The sequence below is a fragment of the Rhinatrema bivittatum genome, chromosome 8, assembly GCF_901001135.1.
Source record: "Rhinatrema bivittatum chromosome 8, aRhiBiv1.1, whole genome shotgun sequence".
NCBI lineage: Eukaryota > Metazoa > Chordata > Amphibia > Gymnophiona > Rhinatrematidae > Rhinatrema > Rhinatrema bivittatum.
In genome coordinates this window covers 219,609,338-219,625,094 of record NC_042622.1, presented here as the reverse complement: position 1 = coordinate 219,625,094, position 15,757 = coordinate 219,609,338, and the positions used below count along the sequence as shown (strand labels likewise).

The following is a 15,757-nucleotide window of genomic DNA, read 5'->3' as shown; positions in this document are numbered from 1 at the left end:
GACAACCCCAATTAGGAGAGTAGCCCAACTCTTCAATCAGTCCTGATGGTCATTTGGTAGAAGGTCAAAGAAAACATGCCACACTTGAACATATGAAGTAGACAGGAAAATTGGTTCGTACCTGCTAATTTTCGTTCCTGTAGTACCAAGGATCAGTCCAGACCACTGGGTTGTGTCTCCCTTCCAGCAGATGGAGTCAGAGAAAAAAAAACCTGAAAGGCACCCCCTCTTACACTGGTGTGCCACCTGCGATCCTTCAGTATAACCCATACCATAGCAGAATGAAAAATATCATAACCTTTAACATAAGAACCAATGACTGTATCAAACCACTTAAGAAAAAAGGAAACTGCATAATGTAGAACTTATATAGAAACATAGAAATGACGGCAGAAGAAGACCAAACGGCCCATCCAGTCTGCCCAGCAAGCTTTGCATTTTTTTTTTCTCATACTTATCTGTTACTCTTGGTTCTTAGTAACCCTTTGGTTCTATTTCCCTTCCACCCCCACCATTAATGCAAGGAGCAGTGTTGGAGCTGCATCTAAGTGTAATATATAGCTTAAATTAGTTAGGGGTAGTAACCGCCGCAATAAGCAAGCTACACCCATGCCCATTTGTCTACCCTATGTGACTCAGTCCCTGTTGGTTGTTGTCTGTATATAGATCCACTTTTCTTCATTCCCCCTGCCGTTGAAGCAGAGAGCTGTGCTGGATTTGCACGAAGTATCAGACTTTCTCCCCTGCCGTAGAAGCAGAGAGCTATGCTGGATATGCACGTAGTATGAGACTTTCTCCCCTGCCCTTGAAGCAGAGAGCTATGCTGGATATGCATTGAAAGTGAAGTATCAAGCTTATTTGGTTTGGGGTAGTAACCGCCGTAACAAGCAAGCTACTCCCCGCTTTTTGTGAATGCAAATCTTTTTCCACATTTCCTCTTGCCGTTGAAGCTTGGAGCAATGTTGGAGTCGCATTAGTTGTGTGTATGTTTATTGAATAAGGGTATTATCTCCAGGTAGTAGCCATCGTTCCCATGAGCCACCCGTTCTTCGTTCATGTCCTCTAGACGTTATGGATCCACAGTGTTTATCCCACACCCCTTTGAAGTCCTTCACAGTTCTGGTCTTCACCACTTCCTCCAGAAGGGCATTCCAGGCATCCACCACCCTCTCAGTGAAGAAATACTTCCTGACATTGGTTCTGAGTCTTCCTCCCTGGAGCTTCAACTCATGACCCCGGGTTCTGCTTATTTTTTTCCGACGGAAAAGGTTTGTCATTGTCTTTGGCTCGTTGAAACCTTTTAAGTATCTGAAAGTCTGTATCATATGACCTCTGCTCCTCCTTTCCTCCAGGGTGTACATATTTAGATTCTTCAATCTCTCCTCATAAGTCATTAGATGAAGACCTTCCACCTTTTTGGTCACCCTTCTCTGGACCACCTCCATCTTGTCTCTGTCTCTTTGGCAACATTGGGTGTGGGAGGCTTCCAGGGAGGAAGACTCAGAACCAATGTCAGAAAGTATTTCTTCACGGAGAGGGTGCTGGATGCCTGGAATGCCCTTCCAGAGGAAGTGGTGAAGACCAAAACTGTGAAAGACTTCAAAGGGGTGTGGGATAAACACTGTAGATCCATAAAGTCTAGAGGACGTGAATGAATGTGGAAAAAAAGATTGGCATTCACAAAAAAGCGGGGAGTAGCTTGCTTGTTATGGCGGTTACTACCCCAAACCATCATTGAGACTGGAGCTGAGCCTGCCTCTGGGGTCCTGCGCATGCCACAGGGAAGCATTTCTGAGAACGTAACTTTAATTGTAAATTCCGATTCAGCTATAAACTATTCTAATGCATCCCTTCACTTAAATGTAGTGTAATCTACCTTGAGACCAACGTTGGGAAGAGAAGGAAAATCAAATGTTCATAAATAAATTCTATTTGCTTTTGGACTGCCGCCACATGTTGAGCTGAAGATTTCCATGGACTGCCCACAAGGATGAGAAAAATCAGCAGCACCACATCGGGCTGGGTCCCTCGCCTCTGCTGCTTTCAACTGCAGGACTGTACAATGTCTCACACGGCCGAAAGCAGCAGAGGACGACACGGCTCAATGCGCTGCCCCTCCTGCACATTCAGCATGTAAAGAGGAGGGAGGAAGGGGTGCAGTAGGAGTTGAAAACACAGCCATGAGACAACTGCCTTTTACCTTCCCCGCATAACCCAACACCCCCCCCCCCCCCCCGGTCTCCTGTAACAAATTCTGCAGCCCCTACATGGATGCAGACCTGGGGCCCTGGTTATAATGGGGTAATGACATTGCTGAAAAACTGTCACATGGTTGAATTGAGGTAGATTGTAGAGGAGAGAGATGGTTGACTGGGAGACCCAGGAGGAACAGATCAAGGTAGCAGGAGGTGAAGAGAGAGTGGATAGGGATTCTGGCACTGTGTTCAGAAAAGAAGGGACATATTTTGGCGAGGTTATGGATAAAAACATTTTAGTAGTGTTTTGGATGTGTGTAGAGAAGAAGAGAACAGCTGAAAATGATCCCAAGGTTATGGGGCAAGGGGTCTGGGAGGATGACAGTATTGGCAGGTGCTCCCTCAGTAGCTGCATTCATCAGACCCTGTAAAGTGCATCAGAATATGGAATGGAAGAAGGAGGTTACAGATGAACAATGTGTGGACTGTAACCCTGCAGAAAATCTAGATCCAGATCCAGCTATTACCTATCTCTTACCATAAATAGTGCAAATTCAAGGAAAAATACACCATTTATTTTAACAATTTCAGAACACACAGTGTCTGATAGGAAACAAATGAACAGAGCCAACAGAAAGATTTCCACACACGTAAAATTAAAACCAGATGCAAGATTAAACATTGTCTCAATGGTGACACGTTCATGTGCCATGGTCACGCTAAACCCAGGACAGACTTCCATCACAACCCATGGGGCAGTGGAGATTGGTCGGTCATCTTATTCTCTATGTGAACACTTAAAAGAAAAAAAAGAAAAGAAAAGAAAATCACTGGTTATTCTTCAACCCCCTCCTGTCCGTCCGTCCCCCACAGAGAAACCACAGCTGCTAAATAAGTGAACTGCAACTCCCACCCCCTCTCACAACAATTCCTGCAGACCAAGACCACATGCCACCCTCCCCTCCTGCCATACTACTTGCATGCCCCTACGCAGATAGACCCAAGCACAATCAGCTGACAGCTATGCAAGAAAAGGCAGCCCTCCCTCCCAGACCCAGCACGCTGGTGCATCTACACAAGGGTCTGAACATGACAGTGGGATACCTGAATATCTTACTGCAATCTGCAGAGATGACCTACCTGGCAGATCCAGTTACTGTACCAGTCTGTAAGTGATGTATCGCCCCGCAGTTTCACTGGGTCTAATAATCTTCACTACCTACGGCATGAAAGCTAGAAGTCAGCAGGAGCAGGCCATGGGACACTTGAATGCAGGGTGTGGTTGGGTTTTCTGCAGACTAGTCTGGGAGAGGGAGCTAGGAGCCATGTCTCTGGAATGAGCTGTACAGTAAGATGCAATAAATCTCATGCAAAATACATCTCAACTCAAGGTGTCCTTCATAAACACTCATCCCAGCATTTATTCCAATTCAAGAGCATTAACTCCTCCTACCAAATAAAGATTTTTTTTTCCCCCAAACTTAACACAATGGCTGCTTCACCTCTCCAAGGTCCTCAAATAAAGCAGCTCACCTGCCCACGTTTTATTCCAAAGTAGCGAGCCACAGGATCTCCTGCCTGAATCCTGGGCAGCTGGGACTCTCTCAGCTTGCTGAGATACAGGTAAGGAAAATACCATGCTGATGAACTGACAGGCAATAGAGGAGGCCCAAATGGGATTACATACAGGAAACAAGTTAGAAGCACACAGAGCCTTTATTGTGAGAAAACCAGTGAATAAAACAGGATAACAGTTCTCCTAGTCATTTAAATAAAGTTACTATGTATTATCCTGTACCAAACTAAATTTATATTGTATGTTTCATCCAAACATGACTAACAGCATTTCAGACATGGGGGGCATTCTCTCACCCAACTCCTTGCATGAACTCTACAGGTCAGAATCATTGGACTGCTAATGAATTTGTGATGGGCAGAAAGCAAATGTCTGCAAACACACAGAAAGCCTGTGGCATAACCCCAGGAGTTTCCCCCAACTAGTCTACTCCTCCTGGTTAAAGTTAGCACAGAATACTGAGTAAATGCACAAGGCTGAAAAGTGCATCTCAGTGCAACTGAAGACAACATTCTTGAACCAGGGATTCCAGACACTACAGGCTGCCCCCTACCTCAGCTGTAACAGCAGCACCCTGCAGAAAAGGCACATCACTCCACAGAAAAAGGATACTATCTGGCCAACAGCTCTGTTACTTCATCCTTTGTCATCACCACATGTTCCGGTACCAGCTGTAAAAGCAAAGGGAAGAGTTCATTCTAGCAAGCAGTTGATTCTTGCAGCTGATCTCAGGAAAACTCAGCGTGCATCACCACCAGCACCACCATATGTTGGAGTCATTTTTTATTTCTTTGGCTGAGGATGGGCATGCAGGTTGGGCCGTATGGATTCAGAGTTCTCACCCAGACACAGACCACAGGCCAACCTCGGAATGAACTCATATTTGCTGTTTTGCACTGTGAAATGCTTATAAACAAACAGGCAAGAATGTATTCTAGTTATTCCAGAAGATCTATAATTAGAAAGCAAGCAATTCGCTGTCTCTCAGGTTTTAGTAAAAGTTAAGGCCATTCAGCTGTGCCTGAAATTAATGATAACCCAGAGTGAGAGAACATCGCTGCTTTTCCCAAGCATTTAGGGTATAAGGAGAAATAAGAGAGAGAGAACTTCTGAATGATATATATATGTAATGTAGCAATTGTCATTATCTACCATTATTTCTGCATGGATCTGATGTTATTTATTCTATCCTCCTATTGCTCAAATAAACTTGCTTTCCTAAGTACCTGGAGCCGAGATGTATTGAACCAAAGTTTGTGAGTGGCTATTTGTGTAGGGAATAAGCTCCTGGGTTCAAGCCCCCAGGTATAATCCCAATAATTGTGTGTGTTTATATTGTGCACACAGGCGATAAGCCCCTCAGATAGCCCCCAGTATAGACCTCAGTGAGATTAGCCCCCTAGGTCAGAGCTCCTGGGCAGAATGCCAGTATGCATGGCCTGAATTCAGAATACCGTATGCACACTCAGAGTCCTCATGCAGAGTAGTGGGGATTCAACAAATCTTCTGAGAGCTGTGCAGAGAGCACCAAGAGCAGAGAAGGTAGTGCCACCTCATGGTCAGGAGTTATGCTGAGAGTGCTGGGTGTAGAGAAGGTAGTGACACTATCAAGCTGTTGCAATATCGGGCACTCAGGTCAGCGAGCCACTTAACACACAGTTGGACACACTTAACTTTCATCCCGATGCAATACGGGGATTAGGGCGTCCAAAACATGCGTAGCTAATAGAATTTGCATGTGATGAGCGCTATGTAGATGAGGCTATTACCCTGCAATGCCAAAAATTGTTGTGCGGCCAAGGCGCCTATTTTAACGCAGAATATCTAATGCTTGCCCGGGAGCAGATGTTAAAGCAAGATATGAGCAAGGGTTCACCAAAAAAATAAATAAATCCTATGATTCCTCCTATTAGTATCGTTGCGATACTAAGTAGGAGGAGCCAAAGAAAGCAGAATCATGCCACGCTCAAGGGCTCAGCCAAAAAAAAATTCCTCTTTCTTGTGGTTCCTCCGATTAGCATTGTCACGAGACAGTAGGCGGAACCACAGAAAGCAGCATCCCCAAGTTCTGGCCCAATTGAAGGAGTGAATAATATTAGGTACCCAACACTTAATATTAAATTTATTTACTTCTTCACTTACTGCCAATTGGTCCTTTCACTGACATGTGACAGTGAATGGTCCAGTCTCCTTTCAGAAGGCTGTCCTGAAAGGGGATTGGTCTTTTCACTGACAAGTAACAGTGAAAAGGACCAATTGGGAACAGCCTTGCTTGGGAAAAGGGTGGGGGCCTCTGGCCAGGCTGTTGTGGATGCACAGCCACTCTCCTGGATCCCCGATGCAGAGTGCTAGGGACACACAAATTATCCATTGGTCATCCTTTTAGTGCGGCAGCTCATTTGCCTATAGCATCGAGCACCCAGGAGAGGTGGATGTGTGTACGTTCAAACACACACATGCGCCCACTTTGGATGCACGTTTTTTTACGCGATCATATTGCATCGGCCTATAAGTAATTTGTGACAGGACAAGTGTACAGGGAGCGGAGAAAAGAAAATTATTCCTTACCTAATTTTCGTTCCTGTAGTACCATGGATCAGTCCAGACAGTGGATTGTTCCCCCTTCCAGCAGATGGAGTCAGAGCAAAAACTGAGAGGGTGCTCTCTCATAAGCTGGTGCGCCCTCTGCATCCCCTCAGTATAAAGAAAATCAAAGCCAGAAAGAAATCTCTTGGATGGATCAAAACAATTGAACAATAGCTGTAAACATGTATAAATGCAAACTTGCAACAAGAACGCTTAGTCAGTCCTGAAAAGATTAGACAGTCGAGCTGAAAATTTTTCCAAAACATCCTTAGGGTGGGCGTCTGGACTGATCCATGGTACTACAGGAACGAAAATTAGCAGGTAAGGAATAAGAAAATTGGTTCTTACCTGCTAATTTTCGTTCCTGTAGTACCACGGATCAGTCCAGACAGTGGGTTGAGCCTCCTGTCCAGCAGAGGGAGACAGAGAAAAACTGAAAAGGTATCCTATAACAGGACAGTGCTCACCCTGCGTCCCTTCAGAATAATCATATCAAAGCAGCCAAAATAGCATAGAGAACCAGGATAAGATCAAGCAAGTAAACTGTAACTATCAAAATGAAACAAGAAATGCAAACAGGTATGAAAAATGCTCTTACACAGCAGTCAAAAAAGCAAACAGAATGTTGGGAATTATTAGAAAGGGAATGGTGAATAAAACGGAAAATGTCATAATGCCTCTGTATCGCTCCATGGTGAGACCGCACCTTGAATACTGTGTACAATTCTGGTCGCAGCATCTCAAAAAAGATATAATTGCGATGGAGAACGTACAGAGAAGGGCTACCAAAATGATAAAGGGGATGGAACAGCTCCCCTATGAGGAAAGACTAAAGAGGTTAGGGCTGTTCAGCTTGGAGAAAAGACGGCTGAGGGGGGATATGATAGAGGTGTTTAAAATCATGAGAGGTCTAGAACGGGTAGATGTGAATCGGTTATTTACTCTTTCAGATAATAGAAGGACTAGGGGGCACTCCATGAAGTTAGCATGGGGCACATTTAAAACTAATCGGAGAAAGTTCTTTTTCACTCAACGCACAATTAAACTCTGGAATTTGTTGCCAGAGGATGTGGTTAGTGCAGTTAGTATAGCTGTGTTTAAATAAGGATTAGATAAGTTCTTGGATGAGAAGTCCATTGCCTGCTGTTGATTAAGTTGACTTAGATAATAACCACCGCTATTATTAGCAACATTAACATGGAATAGACTTAGTTTTTGGGTACTTGCCAGGTTCTTATGGCCTGGATTGGCCACTGTTGGAAACAGGATGCTGAGCTTGATGGACCCTTGGTCTGACCCAGTATGACATGTTCTTATGTTCTTATCAATATATATATAGCAGATACCTCCGGTGCCTTACAATTCGGATGAACTTCCAGTGTCTTAAAGCTCAAATAGGAAGTAGAGAATCCCAAAAAGAACCTGTGAAAGAAAAACTCCGAGCAGACGTAGCAATGTAGATGTAGTCAGGGCAGGACTCTGGACTGATCCGTGGTACCACAGGAACGAAAATTAGCAGGTAAGAACCAATTTTCCTTTCCCTGTACGTACCCGGATCAGTCCAGACGCCTGGAAGTCCCACTCGAAGTACCTGTCTGCCAAAAGAACCAAAGACTGGCGCCAGAACATCGAGGCGATAATGATGCGCAAAGGTATGGAGGGATTTCCAAGTAGCTGCTCTGCAGATTTTGTGCGGCGAGACTGGCAGACTCTCCGCCCAAGAGGTAGCCTGAGAACGTAAAGAGTAGCCTTTAAGCTCTCCAGAACTGACCGGCCCCGACAAATATACACCGACGCAATCGCCTCTTTTAGCCAGCGAGCGATAGTAGCTTTAGAAGCCTTATTCCCCTTACTCAGCCCGCTCCATAAGACAAAGAGATGATCAGAGACTCGAAAATCATTCGTCACCTGCAAATATTGCAGTAGGACCCTCTTCACATCAAGGCGCAGTAGATCCGCGCCAGGCGTGTTCGCAATGTTCTCTTGAGAAAAAGCAGAGATCTCCACTGACTGATTTACATGAAAGGAGGACACAACCTTTGGCAGGGAGGATGGGACTGTTTGGAGGGAAACACCTGAATCAGAAAAGCAAAGGAAAGGCTCCCTATAAGACAGGGTTTGGAGTTTGGACACTCTCCTGGCTGAGGAAATAGAAACCAGAAAGACAGTCTTAAGGGTCAGACCCTTAAGTATGGCTCGCCGAAGGGGCTCGAAGGGCGCCTCGCAAAGTATCAAGTTAAGGCTCCACGACGGTCAAGTAGCCCGGGCAGGCGGGTTCAAGTGCTTAGCCCCCCTGAGAAACTGAATGACATCCGGATGGGTCGCCAACGTGTAACCATCGACCCGCCCAAGGAGGGAACAGAGCACTAAAACCTCTACCCGCAAGGAATTGAAAGACAAACCTTTGGAGAGACCATTCTGCAGGAAGGAGAGAACCTGGGACACCGAAGCCTTACGTGCCAGAACTCCAGACTCAGCGCACAGTCTCAAACACTCTCCATACCCGAATATAAGCCAGAGAGGTAGAAGTCTTACGGGCCCGCAACAGAGTGGAGATAACCTCCTCCTTATAACCCTTCTTCCTTAGTCGCCGCTGCTCAAAAGCCAGGCCGCTAGACAAAAGCAATCTGCCTGATCGAAAAATACTGGACCCTGTCTGAGCAGGTTTGGCAGATGGCCGAGGCGGAGAGGACCGTCCGTAGCGAAATTCACCAGATCTGTAAACTACGGTCTCAGAGGCCACTCCGGCGCCATGAGGACGACCGGCCCCTTGGGGAGTTCTATTCTTCTGAGTACCTTTCCCACCAGAGGCTAAGGTGGGAACATGTAAAGGAGGACATTGTGAGGCCAGGGTAGGACCAGTGCATCCACTCCTTCTGAGCAGTGCTCCCTTCTGTGGCTGAAGAATCTGGGGTCCTTTGCATTGCTCAGAGTAGTCATCAGGTCAAAGTGAGGGACCCCCCACTTGTGCACGATCAAATCCATCGCCTCTCCGGACCACTCCCACTCTCCGGGATCTAGATGCTGATGACTCAGGAAGTCGGCTTGAGAGTTCTCCTTCCCCACAATGTGGGAGGCTGCTAGCCGCCCAGGCTAGCAGCTTGCTGGCTTCCAGGGCAACCGAATGACTCCTGGTGCCCCCCTGGTGACTGATATAAGCTACCGTGGTGGAATTGTTGGAGAGGACTTGCACAGCTTTGCAATGGATCAAGGGCAGAAAAGTCTTGAGAGCTAGACAGACCACTCGGGTCGCTAGACGATTGATGTGCTACTGAGACTGGACTGCGGTCCAACGTCCCTGGGTAGACTGATTCTGACACACCACTCCCCAGCCGGAGAGGCTGGCATCCGTTGTCACAACAATCTACTAAGGTGTCTGTAAGGGCATCCCCTTCAACAGGTGGGCGAGAGAGAGCCACCACTGCATGCTGTTGATAACATCGGAAAGTGGTAAGGGTGTCAAAATCCTCCGAGATCGGCTTCCAGCGGGATAGCACAGCTTTCTGCAAAGGACGCATATGCGCAAAAGCCCAGGGAACCAAATCTATAGTTGACGCCATAGTGCCCAGAACCTGGAGATAATCCCAGGCCATGGGGACCATGAGAGATAATAGATGTTGGACTTGACCCATTAGCTTGAGTGCACGGGCCTTGGGTAACAGAACTTTGCCCACACGAGTGTTGGAAGCGTGCTCCTAAGAATTCGAGGACCTGAGAGGGCTTGAGGTTGCTCTTTGAGAAATTGACTATCCACCTGAGGGAGGTGAGAACCAACAAGACCCGGTTGACCACTATCACACACAGGTTCTCCGACTTTGCCCGAATGAGCCAGTCATCCAGGTACAGGTGGACTAGGACTCCCTCCCACCGGAGGAAGGCCGCCACTATCACCATGATCTTGGTAAATGTGCGTGGCAAGACTGAATGGGAGTGCTCGAAACTAAAAGTGTCATCCCAGAATGTTGAGACGAAGAAATCTCTGATGTTCCTGGCGGACCGGGATGTGAAGGTAGGCCTCCATCAGGTTGGCCTCTAGTCGTTCCGCCTGCTGTGCCTCCCCTGGAAGAAGCTGTTGCGTGCTCAGCAGTTGTTGGACCCACCGAAGACCTGCTCTCTGCATTAGGGAGCTGCACACCGCAGCCCTAACACCCAGGGCGGAGACCTAAAAAAAAACCCCTCTTCAAGTAAACCTCAAGTTTGCGGTCCTGCAGGTCTCCGAGGGCTGCTCCTCCAGTCACTGGAATAATAGTCCTCTTCGTGAATGCCAATACTGAAGCATCCACATACCATCAGCAGGTCAAGGGACTCCTCCGGGAGCAGGTACAGCTTGCCCATCGCTCTGCCAACCCGCAGAGAAGCCTCCGGAGGCTCCCACTCCCTGGACAACAATTGGAGGAGCATATGATGAAAAAGGAAAGGTCTTCGATGGAGGCCGGAGGCCTGCCAGGACCAGGTCCCCCTTCTTTGTCGCAGCGCTGGGTCCAGGGGCCTCCTGGGGAGCCTTGATATCCAATTCGGCCAGGACATGCAAAATAAGCGGGTCCATCTCATCCCTCTGAAAAAGCCGCATGACCCGAGGCTCATCCCCCTCAACATGCACCAAAGGACTAGGGTCATCCAAATCCGGGTCCACTGCCAGGTCAGCCGGAGGATCAGGAACGGTCCTCGAACCTGAGAAGACCCCAGAGGAGCCACTGGTACTGAAGGACAAGGAGGAGACCCTGGTGCTGTACCTCCACGTGGCGGTACAGAGCCCTGAGAAACCCCTGCCAGATCCGGGGGGGGGGGGGGTCCCCCCAGTCTGATCACTTTAGGTGGAGGGGGGGCCAGGGCAGGGTCCTGGTGCTGGTTGAGCCTTGCCAGATAAGCATTGTGCATCAACAGAATAAATTCTGTAGAAAAAGGCTCCAGGGGAGGGATGGAAAGAGGGGGAGCAGGAGGGTCTTCCGATGGTGGCTCTGCGTCGGGGAGGTGAGCCGGAGTAAGAATCGGTGGCGAAGAAGCTCGGTCTGGGTCCGAGTCAGCAGGAGGCTGCACCGGAACAGTTGTGTTTGGATCCAAAATGGCCGCAGTTCCCATGTTGACGGGAACGGGGCCGACCTCCCCTGAGCCTGGCGCGCGTTTGCATGCGAAACAGACCACCCCTGAAGCCTCGAGGTGCCCTCCCTGCCGGGGAGGCACCTGGCACACAGGCCTTCCCATGAGAGCCGCGATCCGGGCTCTCCACAGGCGCTGCATCACGATGGAATTGGCATGGAGGTAAGAAGGGAGCTGAAACAGCAGAATACCTCCGGAGGCTGCCAGCAGCAAGGGAGATCAGAAAAAGAAATTCTGTGCCTGCACTGCAAACGAAACGACCCACTCACTCGAGCGTTTTTTTGTTTTTATAAGTCAGAGGAATGCTGCGTCTCTGAAACTTTAGGATTGTCCCGAGGGAACGGCATCTCAGGCAGCAGGTCGTTATCGAGGGGGAGAGGTTGGACCACCAACATTCATCTCTAAGGCAGCCAAATACAATCCTGTAAAAAGGTAAAATTTACAACTTTCCCCCAAATAACAGAAACAGCAATAACTAATGAAAATGACATGAGCAAAAGTTCTGCCTGCAAGTCTTCAGCAGAACTGTCCACAGAGGAAATTATTATTTTTTTTTTTAACTTATGATCCCTCCAGGAAAGAGTATTAGAGAAAAGAAAAATACATTGTCCAAATAGTAATTTGTTTAAAGTAACTGGGGAACCGAAGGTGTAACCTACATCTGCTGGAGTCAGAGAAATACTGGGGATGCAAAGGGCGCACCAGCTTATGAGAGAGCGCCCTCTCAGTTTTTGCTCTGACTCCATCTGCTGGAGGGGGGGACCACCCACTGTCTGGACTGATCCTGGTACGTACAGGGAAGGGGGTGATAGCTCTCCTATCATAGACCACAAGGTATGCAAGATAAAACAGAAGCAGGGAAGAGGATGATACTCACCTCGTGTTCTGTGATATTGATAAGTAGCTCCTGTTGTAGAAATTGCTCAAGTATGTATTTTGGAGCCATGTCTACGAGCGACTGAAATAAACCAGCAGAAAAAGGATCACTGTAGGTCAGAAATGAAAAATTCACAGCAGAGCATACAAACTTCAAGCTTGAGTCTATTTTTTAACCTTTTATCTATCATAGAAAGAACAAAATATTTCATGGCAAGTAGATAATGTATATTTGAGTGTGCTAATAAATGAAACACACCCTTATCTAAAAACTGTTCCCACCCAACCAAGCCAATATAAATCAGCGACATTCACGCATCTCCATGGCTTGACCAATAAGGACCCCATACTTTTCCATAAGAGTCTAACTTGTCTTCAGAACCTCTGCATGTAAAGATGAAGTAGGTGAGGGGGTACCTTGATGTCAAGTCTGTGCCAGACTGGGGAGACCATAGCTAGCAGTGATATTCTAGCTCATACAGCACTTTGTTTCTGGCTGGTGTGTAATATCAGTTTTTATACTAAAATTACATTTATTTATTTATTTATTTTTAGATTTTTATATACCGGTGTTCCTGTATTAAAATACAGATCACATCGGTTTACATTGAAACATAAAAATTATGCCAAGAGGCGGTACATATAACAAGGTTATAGAACTTGGAAAACATGGAAAACAGATTCGAATAATAACACTGATAAACTTGCAAAGTCTCTGAGAAATCAAATCATAAAATAAGGCGTAATTGTCTAAGATAAATGGATAAGAAAGTCATGACACTTGGGAATATTGCAGAATCTTCTAACAAGAATGAGAGCAAGAACAAGGTATCACACAATCATATCTAAAAACAATGATTTCTTTGGATTGTTATAATAATTTACCAGCTACGTGAGAAATTTTACATAATTGATTTTACAAAAAGTATAACCAATCATTCTACTTATGATGGAATAACAATCTTCCAAGTTCTCACCCATATAGGTGTATATCTGACTCCTTTTAGCATCTATGAATCCATGGGTATATAGCCCACCTGGCTGTGTGATCTATTTATTTATGTGGTTTTCCCATTGGTTATTTGCCTGTTTATTTATTTGGTTGTAATTTTGCTTATCCAGACTGTTACACCTTTATTTACTTAAAGCTATTTAAATTGCTGTCTCTCTCTGATTGGTACTTATTGTACTTTATCTAAGCTGTTGCCTCCCTCCTTGAGTGAACAATTCAAAAAAAGATGAGTAATAAATAAAAAATAAATGACCCATGACTTTAAAGCAAAAGAAAAGGCCCAAACATTGCACAAAGCATCAGCAATCCCTGATCCAGAGGTGGGCACACAGTACCTGCTTTGCTGAAGGTGTCATGCCCTGCTGCACCACAATCAAAGCTCTCGTAATGTTCTCCTCTTGCATTCTCTGGCAGTACATTTTAATAGTCTTAATGCCAACCTTTGGTTCCTCTGAAAGAGAATGGCAACAACTAAACAGCTGATTTTCACACAAAATATCAATAGACTTATTATTCCTTATTATGTCCATGCATGCCTATCCTCTGACAATCACCTCCTGTTACCCACCTGGAAAAAAGACAAACATCTGATCTGTTGGGTCATCATTATGTGCCACCAGCACCGTGAGGTCAGTACGCCGTGGACGTCCTTCACTGGGCTTATCCCCAAATTGAGCTTTAAACTCATCCAATGTTTGATCCAACTCATCTTGAGTCACTAGATACCCCCGGTCATGGCAGAGCTGGGAAGACAATTCTGCATTAAACTCTACAGTAAAAACTAGAGATCCGTAAACTTCTGTGCAGAAAAAAAGCAATCCTGAAACTGAGCCGGAGTCCACACTATCCATCTGTTGGAAAGTAGATGTCCCCAACACTACCCCACGCTGCGGGTATGGAGAACCTGAGCTGAGCGCTCTTGGCAACTTCAAAGGGAGAAATAAAACACAGGTCTCCTACCAGCCAAACTACATGTTGACCTGCCCCCATGGAAGGCCTTCCGCTCCAAGACAGTAAGGGGGTTAAACAAAGGACCCCTACCACCAGAACAGTAACAGAGAGTGGGTGACCTCCCCCTACACACCAGAACAGTAACAGCGATAGCGTGGACACGTTCTGTTGATAAAGTTAACTTAGCATCTTCCCCGTCCTAAACACAATCTGTTAATATAACTTCTACGCCGTCCCCCCCCCCCCCAGCACCTGCATGATAGTTTTACGAATCTTCCAAAGCCGGTAAGTCTCTTCCTCATCATCCATGATCGCTAACGCAAGAGTGCACGCACACTAATCTGCGCATGCGTCAAAAACATACTCTGCAGGACCCCCCCTCTTACACAGGCAACCACGACAAGTGCCGGAACAGCGGCCAACAACCATTTGCGCATGCGTCAACAAAATACTTCTCAGGGCCCCCACCTACACAGGTAGCCACGGCAAGTGCCGGAGCAGCGACTAACAGTCGTTTGCGCATGCGTCAGCAACATTCTCTGCAGGACTCCCATCTACATGGGCAACCACGACAAGTACGAGGCCAACAACCGTCTGCGCATGTGTGAGCAACATACTCTGTATGACGTCACCCGATCTACGAGCCGGTCATGATGAATAGAAAATATGTGGTGAATTACCACGGCACTAGGCCAGAAATGAAATCTGACGAAGGACAATACGGTTCAGCACCAGGACCTGAGACATGTCCCTGATGCCTTATTTTCTGTAACCTGTGCCTTTACTTTATTTACTATTTTATAATTTTCCTTTTTCCTACCCTTTTATTTTAGTCATTTTGTATAGTACTTTGTCAAACATGTAAAATACTCATGCCAATAATGTTATCTGAATCTGACTCAAGTGCCAGATTAGTGGCCAACAGCTGTCTGTACATATGTCAATAACATTCTGCATGGACAATGCATGCAATGGGGCCAAGGCAGGTACTGCTCCCTCTTAGCTCAGGTTTTAACTAGAAGTTTCCTGAGAATGTGCGCTGCTTCTTGAACCAACGCCACTATGCAAACCCACCTCAGTCTAAGGCCAATGCAGTAAAGTGCGCCCAGCCTAGCACACAGGTCAATAACATTCTGCATGGACAATGCATGCAATGGGGCCAAGGGAAGGTGCTGATTCCCTGGACTCGTATCCAGGGAATCAGCACCTTCAAAATGCATGTCCAAACAAAGGCATAGCTAATAGTGCTCATCACATGTAAATAGTATGTAGATAAGGCTATTAGCTATTACTCCGCAATGCAAAAAATCACAGTGCGCCCAAGATGCACTTTTTAACCTGTCAAATTTTATGCCTGCCTCAGAGCAGATGTAAAATCTTGCCGTGCAACAAGGAGTCTGCTTAAAAAAAATACAGCTTTTCTGTGGTTCCTCCTACCTCTGATTGTCGCGAGACAAATAGGAG

At 46.4% G+C, this 15,757-nt stretch overlaps 1 protein-coding gene across 1 annotated transcript; it reads right to left on the bottom strand.

Annotated features, from left to right (window-relative positions):
* Positions 1–2,748: 2,748 nt before the first annotated feature.
* On the bottom strand, positions 2,749–14,703 carry POLR2E (RNA polymerase II subunit E). The gene is made up of 8 exons (XM_029613591.1): positions 14,546–14,703; positions 13,911–14,085; positions 13,678–13,793; positions 12,332–12,412; positions 4,384–4,442; positions 3,729–3,807; positions 3,336–3,414; positions 2,749–2,991 (listed from the first exon to the last, which is right to left on the bottom strand). The coding sequence occupies exons 1-7, from the start codon at positions 14,600–14,602 to the stop codon at positions 3,349–3,351; spliced, it is 633 nt and encodes a 210-aa protein (XP_029469451.1). The 5' UTR covers positions 14,603–14,703; the 3' UTR covers positions 2,749–2,991; positions 3,336–3,348.
* Positions 14,704–15,757: the final 1,054 nt, after the last annotated feature.